This window comes from Heliangelus exortis, chromosome 2 (genome assembly GCF_036169615.1).
Source record: "Heliangelus exortis chromosome 2, bHelExo1.hap1, whole genome shotgun sequence".
NCBI classification, from domain to species: Eukaryota; Metazoa; Chordata; class Aves; order Apodiformes; family Trochilidae; genus Heliangelus; species Heliangelus exortis.
In genome coordinates this window covers 89767264-89787966 of record NC_092423.1, presented here as the reverse complement: position 1 = coordinate 89787966, position 20703 = coordinate 89767264, and the positions used below count along the sequence as shown (strand labels likewise).

General features: G+C 38.9%; 1 protein-coding gene across 1 annotated transcript in view; it reads right to left on the bottom strand.

Annotated features, from left to right (window-relative positions):
• TMEFF1 (transmembrane protein with EGF like and two follistatin like domains 1) overlaps window positions 1-20703 on the bottom strand; it is a 117879-nt gene that overhangs the window by 19168 nt on the left and 78008 nt on the right. The window contains exons 4-5 of the mRNA XM_071736923.1: window positions 17049-17075; window positions 6149-6245 (exon numbers count right to left, since the gene is read on the bottom strand). Coding sequence (XP_071593024.1) covers window positions 6149-6245; window positions 17049-17075 — 124 coding nt within the window. The remainder of the gene's footprint in view (window positions 1-6148; window positions 6246-17048; window positions 17076-20703) is intronic.

The following is a 20703-nucleotide window of genomic DNA, read 5'->3' as shown; positions in this document are numbered from 1 at the left end:
TTTGAACTTTTACAGTGAGGCTATGTTTAAGTTAATGATTTTCCTATCAAAGAGGAAAATAATAAAAATAAGAAAAATGTTATTTTAACCTCTAATTAATCAAGTTTATTCTAGCCACTTAGGCACTGGAGGAAAGGAAGCTTGTTACTGAGCATTAGATGGAGGCCAAAATGACAACTCAAGTAGAGCCTTGATAAGCTGGAGAAACCTCCTGAAGTCTGAAGAGGAAGGGAAAGCCAGAGGACAGACTGGGGTGGACTGGTGGAGAAGCAGCCCTGCAGAAATGGACCTGAGGGTTCAGGGGAGCAGCAGACTGAGGGGCTGCATCACAGCCTGGTCCCCAGCAGAGCGAGGGAAATGTCTGATGTAAAACAAAGGCCATGGCAGAAGTTCTGATGGTACACAAAGAAATTATTCCTCAAAGTGAGAGCAGCTCAGCCCTTGAACAGACAGCCAGACACCACTTTGCCCTTCATGGAGATGGTCAGAGCTCTCCTGGAGGAGCCCTTGAGGAATCTGATTGAACTATCCCTGGCTGCAGTGCAGGAAGGGAGCCTGGACCAGATGACTCCCAAGAGATCACTTCCAACCTAAACCATTCTATAGTTTGTGATTTCACTCTAAATATTATTCCCCTGAAAATAAACAACACACTTTAAAATGCCTTTTAAAGCAACATTCCTTCCAGTACTTGCTAGATGTTGGTGCATTGTTTTATTTGGGTATCTAGCAGTGCTTTGACAGGCAAGAAGAAGGAGACAAATCACACAAACCAGAGCAAAAGCAGAGGATATAACTCTTCATTAAGCAATGCTACTTTTTATGTTGGAAAGAGACATCACATTTGAAGAAAAAAATGTGAGATGAAACCTCTGTTCTTCAATTGATTCAGTATACTTTAAATGTTAATATTAAAACAGTGTATCTCTGGATTCTTTACATTTACTATAAATGGAATATATATTTTATATTTAATAGGTAAGTATTAAAATTTCCTCCCTTACTCTGAGCATGGAAAGAGCATGTGTAAGAAGAAACTTGTGGAAAAAAATGACCACGTAATAGTAAGAAGCTTAAAAAAATATATACAATTCAGGACCATTTAAAAATTAAGGTCTTATGAAGAAATGTATATGCTTAGGAGCCCATCTTTCTAATCACAATAACAAAAAAAAAACCAAATCCACAAGTTTTGAGTAGCAGTTTCTTTGCCAGTGCTGAAGGTGGCTATTGTAAAAATAAATAAATAAAGTTTTTATGCTCTCAAAAGACTCTAAACAATAATTTCAGTTTTAATCATATGCAGTAAACTGAGGTATCCTCTTGTTTAGAAGTCTTATAAAAATTACACTGAAAGTTATTCTCCTGAGTTTTTCAAAAATTCACTTGGAGTTCTTAATAGCCACAATGGTATTACAAATATTTACACACTGCTTTCATTGGAGGAGTTGGTCTAAGTGCTACACTGATGAAAATTATTTTACAGACAGATCTTGTTAAATTTGTTTTGTGTTCATACTGTATTATTCTAAGTGTTTCAATATTATTCATATACCATATTCTGCTTGTGTACTGGTAGGATGATCTATTTCTCTCTACCACATGAACAATCAGCAGAACTGAAAAGTCCAGTTTGTGCTAAGAAGAAACTGCAGTCTGGCTGCCCCAGAATATATCAACAGCAAGTAGTATCTGTTTGGATTGGTGGCCCATAGTATTTACACCATCACATCCAGGTGGCCCCACAACTGTGCACTGCCACCTACATTTCTACTTCTCTACCTGATTTCATTTCAGATTCAAAATTCTAGCAGAAAATGCTCACCACCCTCATAGTCTATGTCTTTAGGCTTCTGGCCAGTTTCCCACAAAAAAAAGTTTAAATTTACCAACCTCATGTCTTTTCTCACTCCTCTGCAAGGCCAGGTTAGATGGGACTTTGAGCAGCCTGGTCTAGCGTGAAGTGTCTCTGATCATGCAGGGGTGTTGGAACTAGAGGATCTTTAGGGTTCCTTCTAGCTCAAACCATTCCATGATTCCATGTTTTGCACCATTACATGTAATAAGCTGTCTTTTCATCACAGCAGAAGAAGGTTCTGATGAGACAGGGATTTTGATGGGCAGGGTAGAAAGGGAGCTACTGACTGGCCTGAGGATGCAGCTTTGCTTTTCCCATGACATGTACAACCTACATTTTGGTTTTGTCCCTAAAGGGGAAAAAAAAAACCCATGGCCAATCCACGTGAAAGCTGTGGTCTGCATCCTGTTACCACAGACCTACAGAAAAAACACAGTATTGACAATATGCAGAGTCTGCATTTATGCAACTTAAGACTAGTGAATTCACAAGTGACTTTCTATGCTCTTGAAAAGTCTGCCTGTAAACTAACAACTCTTTAAAACACTTTTAAGTTCTGTGAGAAAATAAATACTGAGAAATATATTTCCATGATGTTTCCTCAACCTGATTCCTTTCTGCATTTAAATACAGAACGTACTGATTTGCATATAGTTGAACATTCATTTTCTAAGTATGGCATGCTGTTTATAACAACCATCTCCTCAGACTTTATTTCTTTGTCTCAATCAGTCCACTTAAAATCAACAACGAAATTTTTTTGCAGCAGCAGTGGAAATTACAAAGTTGTTTATATGTTTGCATTAAATTTACTATGCATTGCAGCTGCTTCTGGTTTAGATAGATAATGTTTCTGAGAAATGAAATAAAATTAAAATACAAATCTAAAACTGTACAAAGCCCGAATTCTTCAGACTGTATGTGATTGTCTGCAACAAAGTGTATGTAGCAACTCTGATCAGAGATGGTGATAACGCTTTAATGCCAAGCATAAAAACTAAAAATTCATAAATTTTTCAAGGGAGAAAATATGATTTAAGAGCAACAAAAAATTAAAGTTGCACTCCATGTTACAAGTTAGCATCTCAGCTGCGGGCAACTGAACTTGTTTAAATTTGCTTTTAAAAAACACAGGATTTGGTAACAAGACAGAATAATTTAGGCTTGAAGGGATGTGTAGAGGTCATCTAGTCCAGTCCCCTGTTCAAAAGTGGCCCAGGGCTGTGCCTGATCAGGTTCAGACCAACTCCATGGATGGAAACTCCACAGTTTTATGACACCTTGTTTCATTGTCTGACCACCCTCAGAGTGGAAACATTTTTCATTATACCAAAATTGGACTCCCTATGCTCCAAATCACACCCATCTCACTTCACACTGTCATGGTGCACCCCCAAAAAGGATGTACTAAGACACCAGCAAGTCCTACTCTAAATACCAGGAAATTACAAGATGTTGCTTCTATGGTCCTGCTCCTCCTTCTTTGTTGCATGAATCATCCTACAGTTTTCCCTGGGACTCTCAGGTGCTGCCACTCTTTGAGTAGAACTTCCACATTCTCCCAGGCCCTGAAGACAAACCACAATCCATATGGCCCAAAACTGTGTTTAGCAGGATCTTTCTGTTACTGGGAGAAAATCTACCTATTCTGTGTCCCAGCCTGTTGTGGCTGGCCTTTGGCAGGTCCTGAGATTCCTCGTGAATGCTGGCTCACTTACTTCAAACCACTCAACACTGTGGGGAATGGCTCTCTCTCATTCCACCAGTTCACTGCCTGTCTGCTGCCTAATCATTTAATCTTTAACCTGGATTTTTTATTCATAAAATGGGAGTGCAGATATCACTTGGCTTCTCAAGGCCAGTTGGAAAAGAAAGAGCTGATATTTCTAAGGTCTTGGACTGTACCACTTAGAAAAGAGGATGAAAAAATTCCTAATTGTGTATTGACTATATTAGCACCTCATGAGTATGGTTTGAGATGATCTACTGAACACAGGAGACGGTTCAGTTAACTCATTCAGTTACTATCATGAAACAAAATCCTCTTAAAATGCCTCCTGTAATTACATGGATATTAAATACTTTAACATCACAAAGTCCAAGCAAGTGCTGTCCAGGCCTAAGAGGTCTACTTAAATGGAACTAGAATGTAGTCTGTCGCTCAGTAGAAATTACCCCACTATCCAAAAAATTTAGAGAGGTCAAATTCACGCCTTAAAAAGGAATATCAAGATAGTATATTTATGAAATCAGGCTGCTTGTGTGATTTGTTAGAACTAGTGTTGGTAGTGGATGTATGATGGTGTAAAATTAAATAAAAAATAGTACGAACTGAGCAGTGCTTATACAAGTCTTCTGAAAGGACCTTGTACTGTCAATAATTTTATACATCTTGATCAAATAATCATGTTGAAACCCAACAGGAAAATTAGCACAAATAAGATATAAAAATTCTTAAGAGATGCTCTACTTGAGTTTCAAAAACAAGTGGTTTCAATTCCATCTTGTTTTGTTTTTAGGAAAAAAAAGAAATCTATTCCTAACTTCTTAACTGAAGCAAGATCATAACTTTCTATGTGACTTGTTAAAATTAAACTTGTGAAGGCAATCTGTGTTATCAGAGATGATTTAACCTAAATCTAACCAGACAATGCATATAACTAAAGCCTATTATAATGGTCAAAGGTACTGGGGGGAAAAAAAAATGAATTGAATTATTTAGGCTGGAAAACTGGCAAAACTGAAAAAATGATCTGATAGACTGTCACCAGCCCTCAGGGAATATTTTCTACGTAAAAGTTTTTGTTCCCACATTTTTTTTTTTTTTTTAATGAGGACTAATTAAAAAAAATGTTAGGGAAAAAAAAGCACTCTCTTCCTGTGTTAAGAAGCAGGAGAATGTCTTCATTTTATGTAATAAAGCAGAAACAAATCTTCCCCTTTCCTCAACTTTATCCCAACTCCATTAGAGATACTACATAGCTGCAGGAATGCCAACTCTGCAACTATATAATGACTAGGCAAGCCTTTACCGAAGTCAAATGCTTCAAGATTTATATTCCAAAGCCAAGAACACATTTCAGTGCATATAACAAACAAATCTACACCTATCTTGCCAGTCAAAAATGAAACAGACCAAGGCAGTACTGCACAAAATTATTAGTATAAAACCCAGCTACAGTTCATTTGTCTCTTTACAAAAAAGCAAGTTTACTTCAGTTCTCTGACATTTTATGGAAATGAGAAGTATCATACTAGTATTCATGAGTACTATTACCATTTTGGTTTCCCTTTTATGCTGTGATTTAATTTTGAATATTAGTGTTAAGCTGCTTTACTGCCCGAGATGTCCTCATGCTGATATCCTGTAACAAAATCTTGCACAATTAAGACACAATTCAACACGAAACGGATTCCAGCTGGTGGAGTGGAGAAAACCAATGACTCCCCTGATTAACAATGTTTAGGCACTGTTATTCTGAGATGCTGTTCCCTCCATGTACACATCAGCCCAGACCCTTAGTTAAGCTTCTTCCATTCTGCCAGACACAGCCAAGAAAATGGCTGTGGGAAAACAAAGCCTCATCAATGACATGGGACTTCTTTTACCTCCCAACAAACCTTCATGCCTCATGGTGCTATTGAAAGGAACCCATTCCTCCATGATGTTCCCTCCCTTTCTGACCATCAGGAATCTTCAACAGTGAATGAAATTTGGTGCAACTGCTTATGCAGCCTCCTTCTGTCTTCAAAATCCTCTTTTTTTCTTAATCAGTCATCTTGATCTCTGACAAGTAACTGGTAGTTTTCACCAGTTTTCCCCTGGGGGCATGTAGGAGGTCCAGTGGCACAGTGAGTTTGGAAGAAGTGACTGGCTCAGGTCCTCAGTTCAAGTTTGTGCTTAGATCCAAGCTTTGCAATGGTAGAAACCACTGCTTCTAGTAGTTTCTGAACAACCATGATGCAGATGAAAAAAAATCTCAGAGACAAATTATCAGTATTTATTTTGCATTCCTGCTTGATTTCAGGCTTTTTGTTGCCAAGACAAAACAAATCAAGGTCCTGTGTTTGAGAAATATTTGATAAAGATTCTCTAATACAGATCTTTATTTTCCCCCTTTACCTTGCAGCTGCAGATGGTTTGTTCTTAACAGACACATATCAAACACATCACTATTGGACAGCATTACAGCTTCACAAGAAGGAAAAAACATGGTCAAGCAGATGATCACATACTCTTTAAAAAACATTTTTGTTCACTGATATCATTAAATAAAACTTATTACTTACCCAACATTTTCTGCATCTTCATCACACTCAGCCCTATATTTGCAAACTCCACATTTTGAGTGTTTTCTCTGAACTTCTGTCCCAGATCCTTCATACTCTAAAAAAAAAATAAAATAAGGTATTATTAACAGCATGACTTTCGTATCCAGCTCTGATTTAGCTTATCTAAATCCATTTGCCTTCAGGTATATTGTCAACATGAAGTTATCTTATACTGAAGCTATTAACCTTAATAGTGTTCCCTTTTTCAAAATCAGGCAATTAGAGGTTGGTAGAATTGTCAAGTGACAACAAAGCATCCCTGAAAACACTAATGCTTCATTGATTGACTCTTCATTTATTCTTATTTCAGCAATTTGTATTTATTTTCACCCCAGTGGACACACAACCAGCACTGACATGTGTCCCAGTCTCCTTTAATCTTAATTGGGATTGATAATGTGTAAGCTCAGTGCCTTTTAATGTCTTTAAATATTAGATAGCGAGGATTTTAATGCTATTTTCTTTGACAGTCTGTAATTACAAATATCCTTATGCAAGGTTACTGCTTGCATTTTTTTTCCCTTTCTCTTTCAGACAATGGAATTAGGCTATGCTTCTGTCTCATATATCTTGTGATATATTTTCCAGATGACTCTGATAAGTTAGAACAAGAAAAACGTCATCTTGACAAGAAATGGGTAGAAATTTATGTTCCCTAAAAAATAAAACTAATATCTTAGTTATTCTGATCTAAAAACATCTGCACCAATCTTACTGTTGATATGGACATCAAAACTATTCACCAAGGAAAAGAGAAATAAGCCATATTTTTACTGTTTCACTACCATTAGTCACTTCTATTTTTTTGTTTTTAAAAAGCATTACAGGAGACCTAGATATTTGAAAATATACATTTGCAGAGAGAGTTGAAAACCATTTGAGTTGGAAACCACTTAACATATTGAAGGATTGTGGTGGTGCACAGCAGACTACACAAGGCTGTTGGATGGACAGAGATCAAAGTGATTCTCATTCTCACAGCAACTTTACGTGCAGTAGCAACAGAAAATTAAACACCATCATTTAAACAGATGCATATAGACTCTTTATTTAAAGAGGAAAAAGAAATCCACAATAGTAATTCTTAATTTTCCTGGATCTTGGCTGATGGGATCCTTCCCCTGCTACCTGTGGGGCTGTGCTTACATGAAGAATAGTGCAGGTGAGCATGCTGTGCATTTTTCAAAGATTAATAACTATCAAACTTTATTTAAAAATTTCTACTGCAGAAATTCTATCGCCACTCTTATTAAGTTGCAGTAGAGGTCATTTGCTTTTATCTTTACAAATGTACATCTTATTTGAGTTTTTGCTCTTTCTAGACACCACATTCCTATGCCTGTGTTCAGAATCCTTAAGTGTCCTTCACTGTCAGGTTTCACTTTTTCATGACAATGAACGATCCCCTACGGTTTGAAGAAGTTAAACAAATTACACTTCTCATGGCTTTCATTCATGGACTTGCCAATTCTTTTCCTGTTCTTATGACCCTCAACACCATTCCCCAGAATGTTAGCACCCTCCAGAGTTACAGATGCAAGACCTGGACACGCTGCTCCAGAAGAACTGTCAAAGCCAAATACCTTCTATGATATACTTCAGTTAAAACATCCAACAATCTTTTTACCATTTTTCTGCACTGAACATTTGTATTCACATTCACTTTATTATCCATCTTACAACCCTGTAAGACCTTTTAGTCTGTAGGAAAGAGGCCTGTTATCCAGGAAAATGACCTACATCCTGGAGTCACTACATATAACTCTGTCCTCAGACATCAAAACCCCGTCTGCTTTTTCATTCTATTAGCTCAGTGTCCTGTCCTCTGTCACCCAGACCTAACCAGTACTGACTGATTTGCTCACAGGTCACCAGTGGAAGGTTCACAAGGCCAAAACCAGATACAAACACACTCATTTTGTAATAATTTCTTAATGATCCATTGGTTGGCAATGTGCCCTCTAGCCACTCAGACTTGTACGAATGAGAGATCACTTTTAACTGAGAAAGGTTCTGGTTTTGAGGTGACACACTTACCTGAAGTCTTCTGCCACACAAATAGTCTTTATTGGAAAAATAAGTTAAAAGACTAAAGGTAAATTTCTCAATAAAGGCTTTCTAGGAACCCAGGAGGACTGGCATGAAGTATTTTTCCCTCCCTTGATTTTCTACTCAGGTGATTCGTCCACTATGTATTCCACTGCTTTGCTTCTGAAGGACACCAGAATGAGAGGCTGTAGCCTCCACAGTCACCACATTTATCTTTTCTCAAAATATTTGTATGTTATCTCTCATTGTTCTACCAAAGAAAAAGAGACCAAAGATGTCATCATCAGCCCAGAGAGTCCTTTACCTCCCAGTTTGAAGCTTTCAAGTGCAAACGAGCCAGACCTGCTGGTTACAAAACACCTGTCTTCAACATTTGGTGCTTAATATCCTTCTGCAGCACTGCTAGCATGGAAAATATTTCATCATATTCTATATATACTATCTGACTTGACTACAAATACAACCAGAATGCTTTACAGAGCCCTTTGGCTGTACTATTAGCATTTCAGTTTTGTAGTGGAGCTAAAGAAGGAAAACAGACACACGCACACATACACCCTTCTTCATCAGCTTTAGTTCTGTTCCCAGTGAATGTCTAGGTATTAGTCATCTATAATTTTTAGGAGTGTCTTTCATTACTAGCCACATGATGTTTTAGTACTAGCAGCATGAGACATTGCATACAATTTAGACTGAAGTTCTTGAAGTAAATGCAGATTTTCCCACCAATACAGAATAGAGAAATCCTGTGAGTTGGTAGCAGACACTTGCAGCACCCCACTTGTGTGTTGTTACAATAAGTTAACTCATTTGTATTTGACAGAACAAGTTTCTCTGGTGCAAATGTCTCCAAATAGGCAATGTATCCCTTGACAGATTGTCCCTCCCTTCTCTTTTCTCCCCCACATTTGATTGTTCCTAAATAGGCTATAGCCATTAATTTTAATATTCCAATCAATCAGAACTTCCCAGTGCATTTCAGTAATATCAATTAGGTCAAAATATGCTCCTAAATGAGCAATTCAGCTACTCCTGTTTATTATGCAGGCTTCTAATGTTGATGTATAGATGATTACAGAACTTCTCCTCCTCACTTTGCTCAGTATCTTGATTAATTCTGTTCTTTGACATCTTAATTTCATGTTGAGTGAAAGCTCATTTTCCCTTTCTATTCAGCTTCCTTTCATGTTTCAGGGCAGCACCTCATTAATGCTCTGTCCTTCAAAAGAAATGAGGCACAAAGGTAGGATCTGTGACTCCCCATTGTCTCCCTGAGCTGCACTGCTCCCCAACACTTCTCCTTGAGTCATTATTCCTCTACAGAAGATGGACAACTATATCTTAGGAGCTGCAGGGCAGGAGCCTGCAAATGGGACAGGAGCTCTAGAGAAATTGGTCAGCAGTAAATTGCTTCTCTAGGCAACTCATTTGTGTGCTCCTACAATGGTAATGTTGGCTGGGTTTCTGCTGAGGGTTTTCAATCAGGTCTGAAGCAAAAGCATCAGTCTGTATCAAGGCAAAGTTTGGTCTGCCCCAGGGCATGGCCATGGAGCTCTGCTGTGTACACGTATTTATCACTGTTCCCAGTGAAGCAGGGGGAGTTGCAAACTACTCAGGAGCTGTGTGTGGGCAGAATATAGATTCCCTTGTCTGAGAAAACTTCTCGGAAAACCAATTCCTACCTGTTTGGGGAGTATAGTGATTTTTACTGATGTACTATCCCATGAGAGCAACCAATCTCAAAAAGAATTTGTAAAAACAGGAAGGCAGCAGCAAATCCCCTGCTGCACCCTAAGCTACAGAAGAAAACCCCTGTGATTAGAGAGTGATTCCCTCATGACAGCCAGCCCTGGAAATTCCTTGCAAAATACCACAGTCCATAGCATCACACATTACAGGTTGAACCTGTAATGAACCTGTGTTTAGTGACCTATTCTCTCTTCCATAAATTTTTAGGACAGAGTAAATGACACATTTAAAATTGAGATTGTCCCTGTAATTTAAAACAAAGCTCCAAACTTGCTCTTCTCTATGTAAGTATGTATTTAGAACAAGTGTAATGATTACTCTTAGTTAGCCCAAACTCTTGTAAACAGTGTCATGAAAAAGACAAGAATGGGCATTACACATTTAAGCCCAGGGTGCCCAGTCTACCTATGGCTGAGGTTCCTGGAGGAGGGGAGTTGAAAGTTTAATGCCCTAATCACAACCCAGATAATGCAATACATTTGGCCAGCAGTGATGATAATGATGATGTGTGCACTTTTGAAGCTAGGCCTTAAGGATGTGCACTGCAGGTTTCCCTACCACCACTACCCTTGGTTACTTTTTAGGTATTTTAAACATTTTACAACTGCAACTTCTATTTAGCTTCTGATAGCATTGATATTTATGGGGAAAGCTGGCATACAGGAAGAGCTGGAGGAGCTTTTTTACACTGCAGAACCCTCTGGCACTCCACTGTATTGTTTCAAATGCAGCTAACTCCTTTCCCTCCACTGAAGAAACAACTTCAGAGTAACCATCAGGGAAATAAAGTACAAGTACATGAAGGCAGAAAATGGAAAAGACAGAAAGGCCACCAGATGTCAAGGGAGGTGCCCCACAATTTCATGAACACACTGAATGCTCTCATTTGCTCTCTGCCATCCTGCACAAGAGGCAAGAGGAATCTGCCCTTCCATGCCCCTGGCTCCAGCACGCTTCCAAGCAAGCTGTAGTCCCCCTGAAAACCCTTCTTAGAACAAGTTTACACCAACAGAAGGCCTGAACACCCTTTGCTTCTGCCTTGCTGAAATTTTGGTGAAAACACTGTAATTCTTGCAAGTTTTAGTTGAGTGCTAATATTACCTACAGGGAGAAGGATCTCAGCAGAAATAAACAGGGCCATCTGAAACTGAAGTGATGATCAGTGGCAAGCCACATGATGGAATCAGCACTCAAATCTTTCAAAGTTGCAGAGCATCCTAGGATTATGCTAAAAGATGTGATGTCACTTCCTATTCGGGGTGTTAATCACCATCAAGTTTCTGCAGTCATATTAAAATACATTAAAACAAATCAGTATCATTATGACAAATTAAAATTAAAAATATTCAAGGTTCTAAACTGTGTCTGTTTATGCCACCCTGACTGTGTGACAATTACGGGATAAGTGTTGTCCCCAGTGAGGGGAAGGAACAGATGGCAGCCTGCTAAAAAGCACATACTGTATATCAATTTATTAATTACTAAATGCAATCTGCTAGACGTTCATCACAAGATACTCTAGCTATTAAGTTTCAGAGGGATTAGAAATTCAAAACAAATTATTTTAATAATAATTAACTTAGCTATATGTATTGCAAGCATGTTATTTCCTTAGCTTAAAAGCCCGAAATAATTTGGTGCCATCTGCCTAACTACCATTGCATATTTTTTAATATCCGAAGTGCATTTTGCTTAGGTACACAGCTAAATACTGAACAAAAAGAATAAAATATTAATGTTATGGGCACAGTAGGGCACTTAGAAATCTTGCCCTTGTTGGTTCATTACTAGAACACAGAACTTGCCTCTTCTAGGACACTGATTTGTCTCTGAAGCTGGCTTGAAAAGTCATTAACATTTGTTAACTCTTTGATGTAACACATGCTGATGGTTTTCAACACATCCTTGCAAAGGCCTAACTATATGACAAAATCAACATCACAGCTGTCACTTGCTGGCATTATTAAATAGAGAAAGTAAGGACTATCTGGAGTGAGAGGAAAAAAGGCCTTTACTTGAAGGGACACAAGAAGAATTGTTCAGAAGTGCTCATTTACCAAAGATAGGACCTGGGAGCTCAGAAGAAATAAGGCTCTCCTCCAAAAATTATTGCACTATGCTGGGATGCTAGATGGAAAGTACTACCAAAAAAAGCCTTATGAGTAAGGACTACAGCCAGATAAAAGCAAATTAGCTTTGTCAACCAATACCTTTGACACAATCAAAGGAATCAGGCTCTTCAAAAAGCTTTCCTGTAAGAATCAGAGTTCCCATCTGAGGATGTGCTTGTTAGTCTGAACATAATGTATGCCCATGGCTCCAACTGCCCTTTCAGTTGTCTCATTACTAGCTGGACAATGCCTTGCCAGGATTTCTTTTAGAACATTGACAAAGACAGTGTCTAACACAGACCTGAAGTTTTCTGAACATGTAGGCTAGCCCAGCAAAATAACAGGACATCTACCTTACTCCTAGCTCTGAGTGCCAGCTCTTTTCAGAGCAAGAGGGTGGAAAGATCACTGGGATGACTGCTTCTTTTTAGACTTTCTTGGCTAGAATCAAGTTGTAAAATTGAGGAAAAAACACCTATTTGCACAAAAAAAAGCATCTTGAAGGAAAAATTGTAAAAGCTCAGCTTAGTCACATTCATATAAGCCTATCAAAGTTAATCTTCCTCAGGCTACTTTTTTGGGTAAGCATAGTTCTTTTCACAGGGAGAACTTGGCAGGTTCCACTGAAAATAAAAATTTTCAATTCGTATTAAAACAAAATAAAATGTTTCATGCAAGCTGCCAATCCACCTGCTTTATGTACATGTGAAAGTCTGAGGACCAGAGAATCACAGAATGCTATGGGTTAGAAGGGACCTCTGGAGATCATCTAGTCCAACCCCACTGCTAAAGTAATTTTTCATGCCTTGATCTGCCTCTAGTGGAAGTGTATCTGACAGGCCAAACAGTATTGCAGTTTACAAGTGGCAGTGATGAACATGAATCTGAGCCTGTACCTTCTGTTTCAGCAGTTCTGCTTCAAACTCTAACAAATCACTGTTTAAATAAAGTGGATCAGAATCTCATTTTATGACTGCTTTCTTCAGAACAAATACAGTGCAAAAGTATTCATTTGCCACTGAAGTGAGAAGCCCATGTCTTAAATACACGTCAAAAGGACCTCAACTAAACAACTTTTTCAAGTCTGAATCTCACTCATTGATACTGCTTTCTGTAGGGTTGTAAAAAATGGTAGACCAATAAAGTTTTTTAAAATTCTCTGATTTCTGCCATAACAACCAATACTTTTCTTAGAAGGGGCTTCAGGATATCTGTTGCCACAAGGCTCAACAGCTTGGCTTTATAAGTGTAATTTTTATTATGCTAATGGAAGGTTCAGACTTCTTAAATGACTAATTTTATTACAACTCTTCATAAATGCTGTGCCACCCAAGCACAGAAAATTGAAACCGCATATTCAGAATGTCAGAGACCATTTAGACAATTTTGTCACCCTTAAAAATTATACTCCTTCATCTTGCTCAAGATTACTGAAAGAATTCTTCAACTTTTCATTCCTTTCCTAGAATCTAGTATCTTGGTAACAGGAAACATGATTTGGGAAAGAACCTGGATCAGTAGTTCCAAGGTCGTTAGCATTTTTGTGGCACCTGACAACTTCTAAGGCATTGTCTAAAATAGTCTCTGAGGAATAGGACTTTAGTGGCTTTTTTAATCAGTTCTAAATCCACTTTTTTTTTTTTTTTATTTTACATAAAAATGAATGCATTTAACATCATACAGTTTGGGAGTAGGAGGGAAAATCTGGATCAAGTTTCAGAATCATCAATGAGCTTGTTCTGCTTCTGAAAAATGAAAGGGAACAGTGTGAACCACTCACAGAAATCTCAGCTGAACGTGAGGCAAGCATCTCCTTTCAGAGGTGGAGACTGTTACTGGCAGAGCTATAGCAACGGAAGAGGACAACTCCGACCCTTTCCCAGTGCTTTCCTTCACAGATAAAAATCTGCCAGCAAACAGCAAATCTCTCGCACAGCAATTGCAGTGCTCCCTGCACAACAGATGCATTCTGTGTGTGCAAGCATCACTGGTGCATGCATAATCATAAACCACTTGCATGTTTAAGAAACAGCAAAAACTGATCCTGTGATTAACATCTGGAAACATAAATCCTAGGAAGAAAACAGAAATCTCAAAGCTAGCATGTCTGCTCACTCTGCTGTCTCTGTTGGATCCTTGAGTTGTTCCACTTCCATTCCTGTTTCCCTGTACTCACAGCACAGTAGCTGTGCCAGCTACTCACAGGGCACAGAAGCTCCAGGGAGAGGGGCTGAGTTGTGCTGTGCTCCAGTCAGTCCTACAGCTGGAGAGAGCAAGGACCCTGGACTCCTGATGTGCACCAGGGAGCACCCTGACCTGGAGGTCACCCCCTGACCGGGTTCTTATCTGGATCCTGAACAATGCACCTCTATCTTCAAGCAGTTCAGACTTCTTTTAGAAATTCTGTTTTAATTCTGATTTCCCTTAAGTTCTTGATATGTCTTTTATGTTTTTAAGGCCTCCTTCTAACTCGTTTACGGTTATTTGAACAATGGAACAAAAACATTTCTAGATATAAAGATACTGTGAGCACAAAAATACTATTGAGTTTCTGGCCAGAGCAGAGTTCAATAATCAAAGCAACAGTGGATTCCATCCTTTGAAGGGCTGCTCTCAGAGCCAAAAAATGACTCAACATGCTGAAGACCAGGAAATTGTTCTGCAGAAGTATAACCACCACCCAGTTTAGGATGAAAGGTGTATGGGGACACTTTGTCGCAAATAGATCCCAGATGTACATTAAAAAAAAAAAAAAAAAAAAAAAAAAAAGCCAAACAGGATTTTCAATTTCTGGTTGTTTAAGCTATATATATATAAATTAATATTTGAATTTTAATAATTTAATATTTTTAATTATTTTTTTTAAATCTAAAATTAAGAACTAAACTCAACTGTCTTCATAATGAATAAAAGCAGGAACATCATGGTTGGCCCAAAGGTGATCCAAAGAAAGTCAAATAAGTGAAGGACTAACATCAGAAAAGTGCTTTAGGAGGTAGTGGGTACTTCATCTCTTCATTATTCAATACCCAGGCAGTGCAGATACTCACCTGGGGCCAAGGGACCCAGACTTAATTCTTTCTGCCTGAAGTGAACTGAATCTACTTATTCCAGCCCCTCAAGACAATGCATTAAAACCACTGCTGCAAGGTATCAAGGAGGGACCACCAAATCTCTACAGCTCATGCAAGTCTGTTTTGCTTAATTATTTAAAATTCACTGGCATGCTGAGGCCCAGAAAACAAAGCCTTCCTATAGCATCCATCTTCCCAGCCTTCAGGCTGATGTTTTCTTCCCATTCCCTTTGTCCCAGGCTCAATGAATTTTTCAAGGAACAACAAACATAACAGCAATGACCAAGGAAGATCCATTTTGGACTCCTCTTACCAAGAGACAGTGGACCTGATTTAGTTTCATGCCTGAAATCAAGCAACAAGTGTACTTGAACTTAATGTTTTACCTCTTCAGTGAGCAGCCTAATCAACAAAACAAAGCATGCTCGGTTCTACTTTTCTCCAACATGTTTATAAAATTACCAAAATAATCTCCATATCTGTCAATTGATTGCCAATCTCTTCCACAGAGCAACATTTAGTGACAGTAACAGTTACAACATTGATGGGATGTTTTGTATCTGATTGGGAAATACTAGGGGAAAAAATATAAAAATCCCAATAGAAATCAAACATTTCTAATACTGTTGCAAAAATAAAAGTCAGACGTGGACTAAATTACTGTCCTCTGTCCCATATAAGAAATGCACAGATGTTCTAATGCAAGCAATGCTCAGCTCACAGGGAGCAGCTGTACTGGAATAACACGCTGGGTAAGGATGGGGAAAAGAGGGAGCAAACAGAGCTTCTGGGGAAAGAGAAGTGATGCAATCTCAAGAAGAAAAGCTTCAGAACAAAAGTCACCAGTGAAGGTAACAAGAGGCAGGGACTGAGAAAAAAATTGTTCCTTCAGACACTGCTCCCAAAGGAAACAAAGGTGAGAATGGTTCCATGCTAGCAGCAGCCAGGAATTTACTGATGGCATCTTATTAAAGGGACAGAAATGCCTTCCCTTCACTCATGTGAAAAAGAGGGAGCTAGCTCTTGACTTTTGAAAAGTTAACTGTTGTGTTTAGCCACACAGTGATCCTTTAATTTATTTCCACAAAAGCACATTTTCATGTAGCTGTACAAGAGTTTCAATATTTCAAAACTCAGTCCTTTCAGTATGAACTGCAACACTTTCTTAAGACAAGCAAAGCCTGAAAGCAAACTGGCCTTCCCTGCTTCTGTCTCTATCCATATCTCACATTTTTCATTCTACATGCATTCTTCATAGTAGTATCAGAAAGAGAATAAAATTAAATAGATAAAATTATATTGCTACTTTTTTTAATCCTTGGAAGGTTAAGATGCGTTCAAAGAACACCACACTTCTACTATTATCAGCTGTGCTACATTCCCTCTTTGAATAAAAAGCTTTGAAAAGACACATGTAAAACATTTATTAAACAAAGCTATCATAATCATCATATATTTTAGGCAACATATTTGACCAAGGATAAAGTAATAGCTAGACAGTGTAGATGCTAAAGAAATTAGTGCAAGAAAAAAAAAAAAAAGAAAAAGAAAAAAAAAGAGCTAAGGAATTTATTGTGAATAGACATTTCCAGAAGTGAAATACAGGTAAAAGAGGAATTTAAGCCTTACACTATATTACTGGCAACAAATGAAAGCTATATAGGTCAAATCCGAAGGAACAGCATTGGTCAAATGAACACTGCAACCTATTCCTGTTCTGAAATGGTCACATAATACTACAATGTTACAGCTTATTTTTAAGTTGCCTTAATGTTTCCTTAATTCGTGTGGTATACAGCAATCATGTACATAAAACAGATATGTATAATAAAAAAGCAAGATCAAAAGCAAGTGTAACTGGGGTTTGGTACTCACCTCCTTCTCCTGACCCAGAGCCATTATCTGAAAAAGAAAGAGAGAAGGGAATAAAAAAAGAAGAAAGGAGATGAAAATATTGCTTCAATAGCAGCTGTTCAGAAGCTGTAAAATATTATACAGGTGTTATATTTCATGATGCAGGTGTAAAAACAAACATCCCAGATAAAGCCTGGCATCCTTTAATACAGTTTGTCCATGCTTTCTGTGCCCTGTGCTCTTTCTTCCCTGTCAAAGTATTTTAATCAAGATACAGCAAAATTCAGTACTGAAAAGTAACCTGCTTAGCCTTTTTGCAACTGTTAGAGATTCAAACTTGTTGAACCCAAACCAGGTGAAGACTACACAGTCTGGTTTCTGGAATCTACTTAGAAAGGTAAGCAAATAATTTTGTTTTTTTACCCTCTGGCCACAGGAGTGGCACATGAAGTAGTACCATGTAAATCACCTGGCTGCAGAAGTACCCCCCCAGAAGATAAATGGCCTTCAAAATAAAATTGGTCCAAGTCATCTAACCACAAAATAGCCTCTCTCAGCTGAGTCAATCACTCTGTACAGGGATGCTCTAACAGCAGAATTATCTCATTGACATTAGACTGACTGGATAAGCATCTGATGAGTGACAGCTTGTGGCTGCACCTCCTTTGCATTAGTAGTTCAAGCATCAGCAGGGCTTGAGCTTCCTCACCACCCCAGGCCAAGTAACTCTACTTCAGAGCATTATGGAGCTGGCCAGGTATTTTCTACTGGGATTTGCATCCCACTGGGCAGAGCTCTGCACAGCATCTTATCTGTCAGAGCAGCAGTGACAAACCCTCTAACACACACTCTGAGTCACAAACCTCCCTCAGTCTTTGTGGCTCAGAGGAGGTGGAGAGGAGAGGATGGGATGGCAATTACTCTCAGTGAATTATTCCCCATCCCTGTTAGGTCAGCCTCTCTGTAAGATGAGGAGAGGACCAGAGCACACACTCAGCTTGTCCCACACCTCTCCTTTCATGCCTGCTTTGGTGATAGAGATGGGAGCTGAATTTATTTCCACAAATCTGAAAGAAGAAGGAGACCAGACAGAGAGAGGAGTGGTTTTCTTACTTCCACATAAGAGCTCATTGTTCACATCAGAGGAAAACCCGAACCCTCAATTTGCTCATTTTCCTCCCTTTTTCTTTAAGCAGTTATATTTCTAGGAATAATTCCCTCTAGTGTGTGGATGAAAGTGTGAAATTCCACGTTACTGGGTCACTTCACACATTAAAAATAATCTCCTGTCACATGGAGTATCAGGAATAGAGAGGTTTTTTCCCTTGGCATAAATTTTCCTTTCTTTCCTCCTGTACCATTATTCTATGTCTAATAGGCTGAGCCTATTACCTTACAGAAATGAATTAAAAAACAGAAGGGTTTTTGTTCCATCAACAGCGGCCCACTTTACTGACAAAGCAGACAATCCCATATAAAATGTCACTGTTGAGTCACTGATATGCCTCAGGATGAAGTATTCCCTCATGAAGAAATTTGAAGGAGTACAATTTACTTGTATGAGGCAGGCTTATCTGTAGTGGTGAAATTGTGCCATAAGCAGTTCTAAGGGTGAGACAGCTGACATCATCACACAAGCACATTCAGCATATAATTCATATAAATTAAATAAAAATTAAAAAAAAAAAAAAAAAAAAAAAAAAAAAAACAAAAAAACCCCAAAGGCTAAAATGTCTCAAATAAGCTCAACTTGTTCCATGATTTTATTTCCAACTCTCCCTTTCTGACTGCTTTCCCCTGCACATTCAGCTGTGGGCTGAGGAATGCTGCTCAGCTCTGGTGTGGGGGGGTCCCAGCTACACACCAAGGTGCAGCACATGCTGTGGGGTGGGACAGGTACCATCACACAGACACTACGAGATGTAACAAGAGAGCCATGTAAATGACAGAGCCAATGCTCAGACTACTCATATCTATAGACCATTGGGCTGGTACATATGAACTGCACAGGCAACTTGTCTCCACCCAGCAGGACATTATAGTGGTGGGATAGATCCATTCCTGCTTCTCTGGACTTTCAGATGTCAAGAAACCATAAAAAAGTGTGTCATCCTCTGTAACACTTTGCCTATTATTTTTGACTTTTCACTAGGAGCACGTGCCTCCCTCTCTGAGACTGGGAGTTGTGGTAGAACTTGTCTCCTGGGTAACTGTGCTAAACTAAGATGGTGTTGCTGTTTTTTTCTGAGCCTTGGCTAGATTTCCCTAAGCAGCTCCTGGCTAAAAAGGTACCTTTTTTGTTTGGCAACCTTACTGGGATAAGAACCCCTGCTGTTTTCAGGCCCTTATCCAATTCAGGATTTCCAAAAGTGGTCTCCATGCATCAAGACCTGTCGAGAAAGACACTCAAACAAGTGAGGAAGCTGGACTGAAATAGCATTCTCCTTAGCCCCAGGTCAATTGTTATAGAGTGACTGACTTCTCTCTTTACTGAAGCCACTCTTTTCCAAATAGGTTTGTAAAAATATGTGTCTACACAAATGAACACACTTCTTCTGCAAGCTGCTTTTACTCTGAGGAAGTCCCTGGACAAAATACATGAAGAAGCACTTGGATCATACACAGCATCTGAACACTGTAAGCAGTAGGCTACAGTCAGAATCCCAGTTTCTTTCTGGTTGTCTGAACAAGAGCCGTATCTGTACCATGGATCTGCTTCAGTGCAGAGGCAGAAGGTACAGTCTCCAAACTCAAAACAGCTTGCAGGCTATCTCATTCAGGAGGGATGGCTGTTAACTCAAAGTAGCATGAAAACTGAACCCACCCCTTCCCCACTTAGGGCAACAGCTCCAAAATGTCAAGTACAAACAGGAGGACAAACAGTCCTCCAAACAGGACAGAGAAATTCTAAGTGAGCAGATGCTTCCACTTGATTCACATAGGGCAGGTGATCCATCACCTTCTGAGCCAAGCCTCTGCTTACAGAGAGACAGACACAGAAATACCAAAATGCTGAACCTTTTTTAGATCTCTGTAAGAAACAGGTCAGCAACTACTCAGCTACGGGCAGAATAGAACACCTCTTGACACACTGAGAGGGAAAACTGTGTACTGTTCTCCAGGAAATAAAGAAAAAAAAAATATTAAAAAAAAAAATGTGGAATTTAGGTACTGCAAGGCTTTGCTGACAGCTGAGAAGGGATTTCCAGAACCTGAACTTTGGCACCCAAGAGTTATTATGCTCTTTGTACCCAAGTCCTGGATTTTCTCCTAAAGCTTGTGGTAGATGGCTTGGGTGGTTTTAGTATAAGGACAGCACCTGTCACTTCTTTATATTAAGCAGGCATTGGCCTTCCCACTCCAGAAACTTCACTGAGCAAGTCCTGGAAAAACTGACTCTTTTATTCAATTATTTTCAGTTACTCACCATATAAAACTGAGCTGGAAGACAGAAAGGGCAGCTGCTGTCTCAAGTCACAGTTCCCTGTTAACTATTTTCTGCCTGGATTTCCCAGTTACCAGAGCTGACAAAGCAGCTCTCTCCACAAAGCTTTCATTTCTGCAATTTAACTCTGGGTACACAAGAGTGCCAAGCTAAAGACTGGATAAAATTATCAAGAACTTCCTACCAAAGAAGACCATCCTGATTGAGGTGAGCACTAGACAGAGCAACACA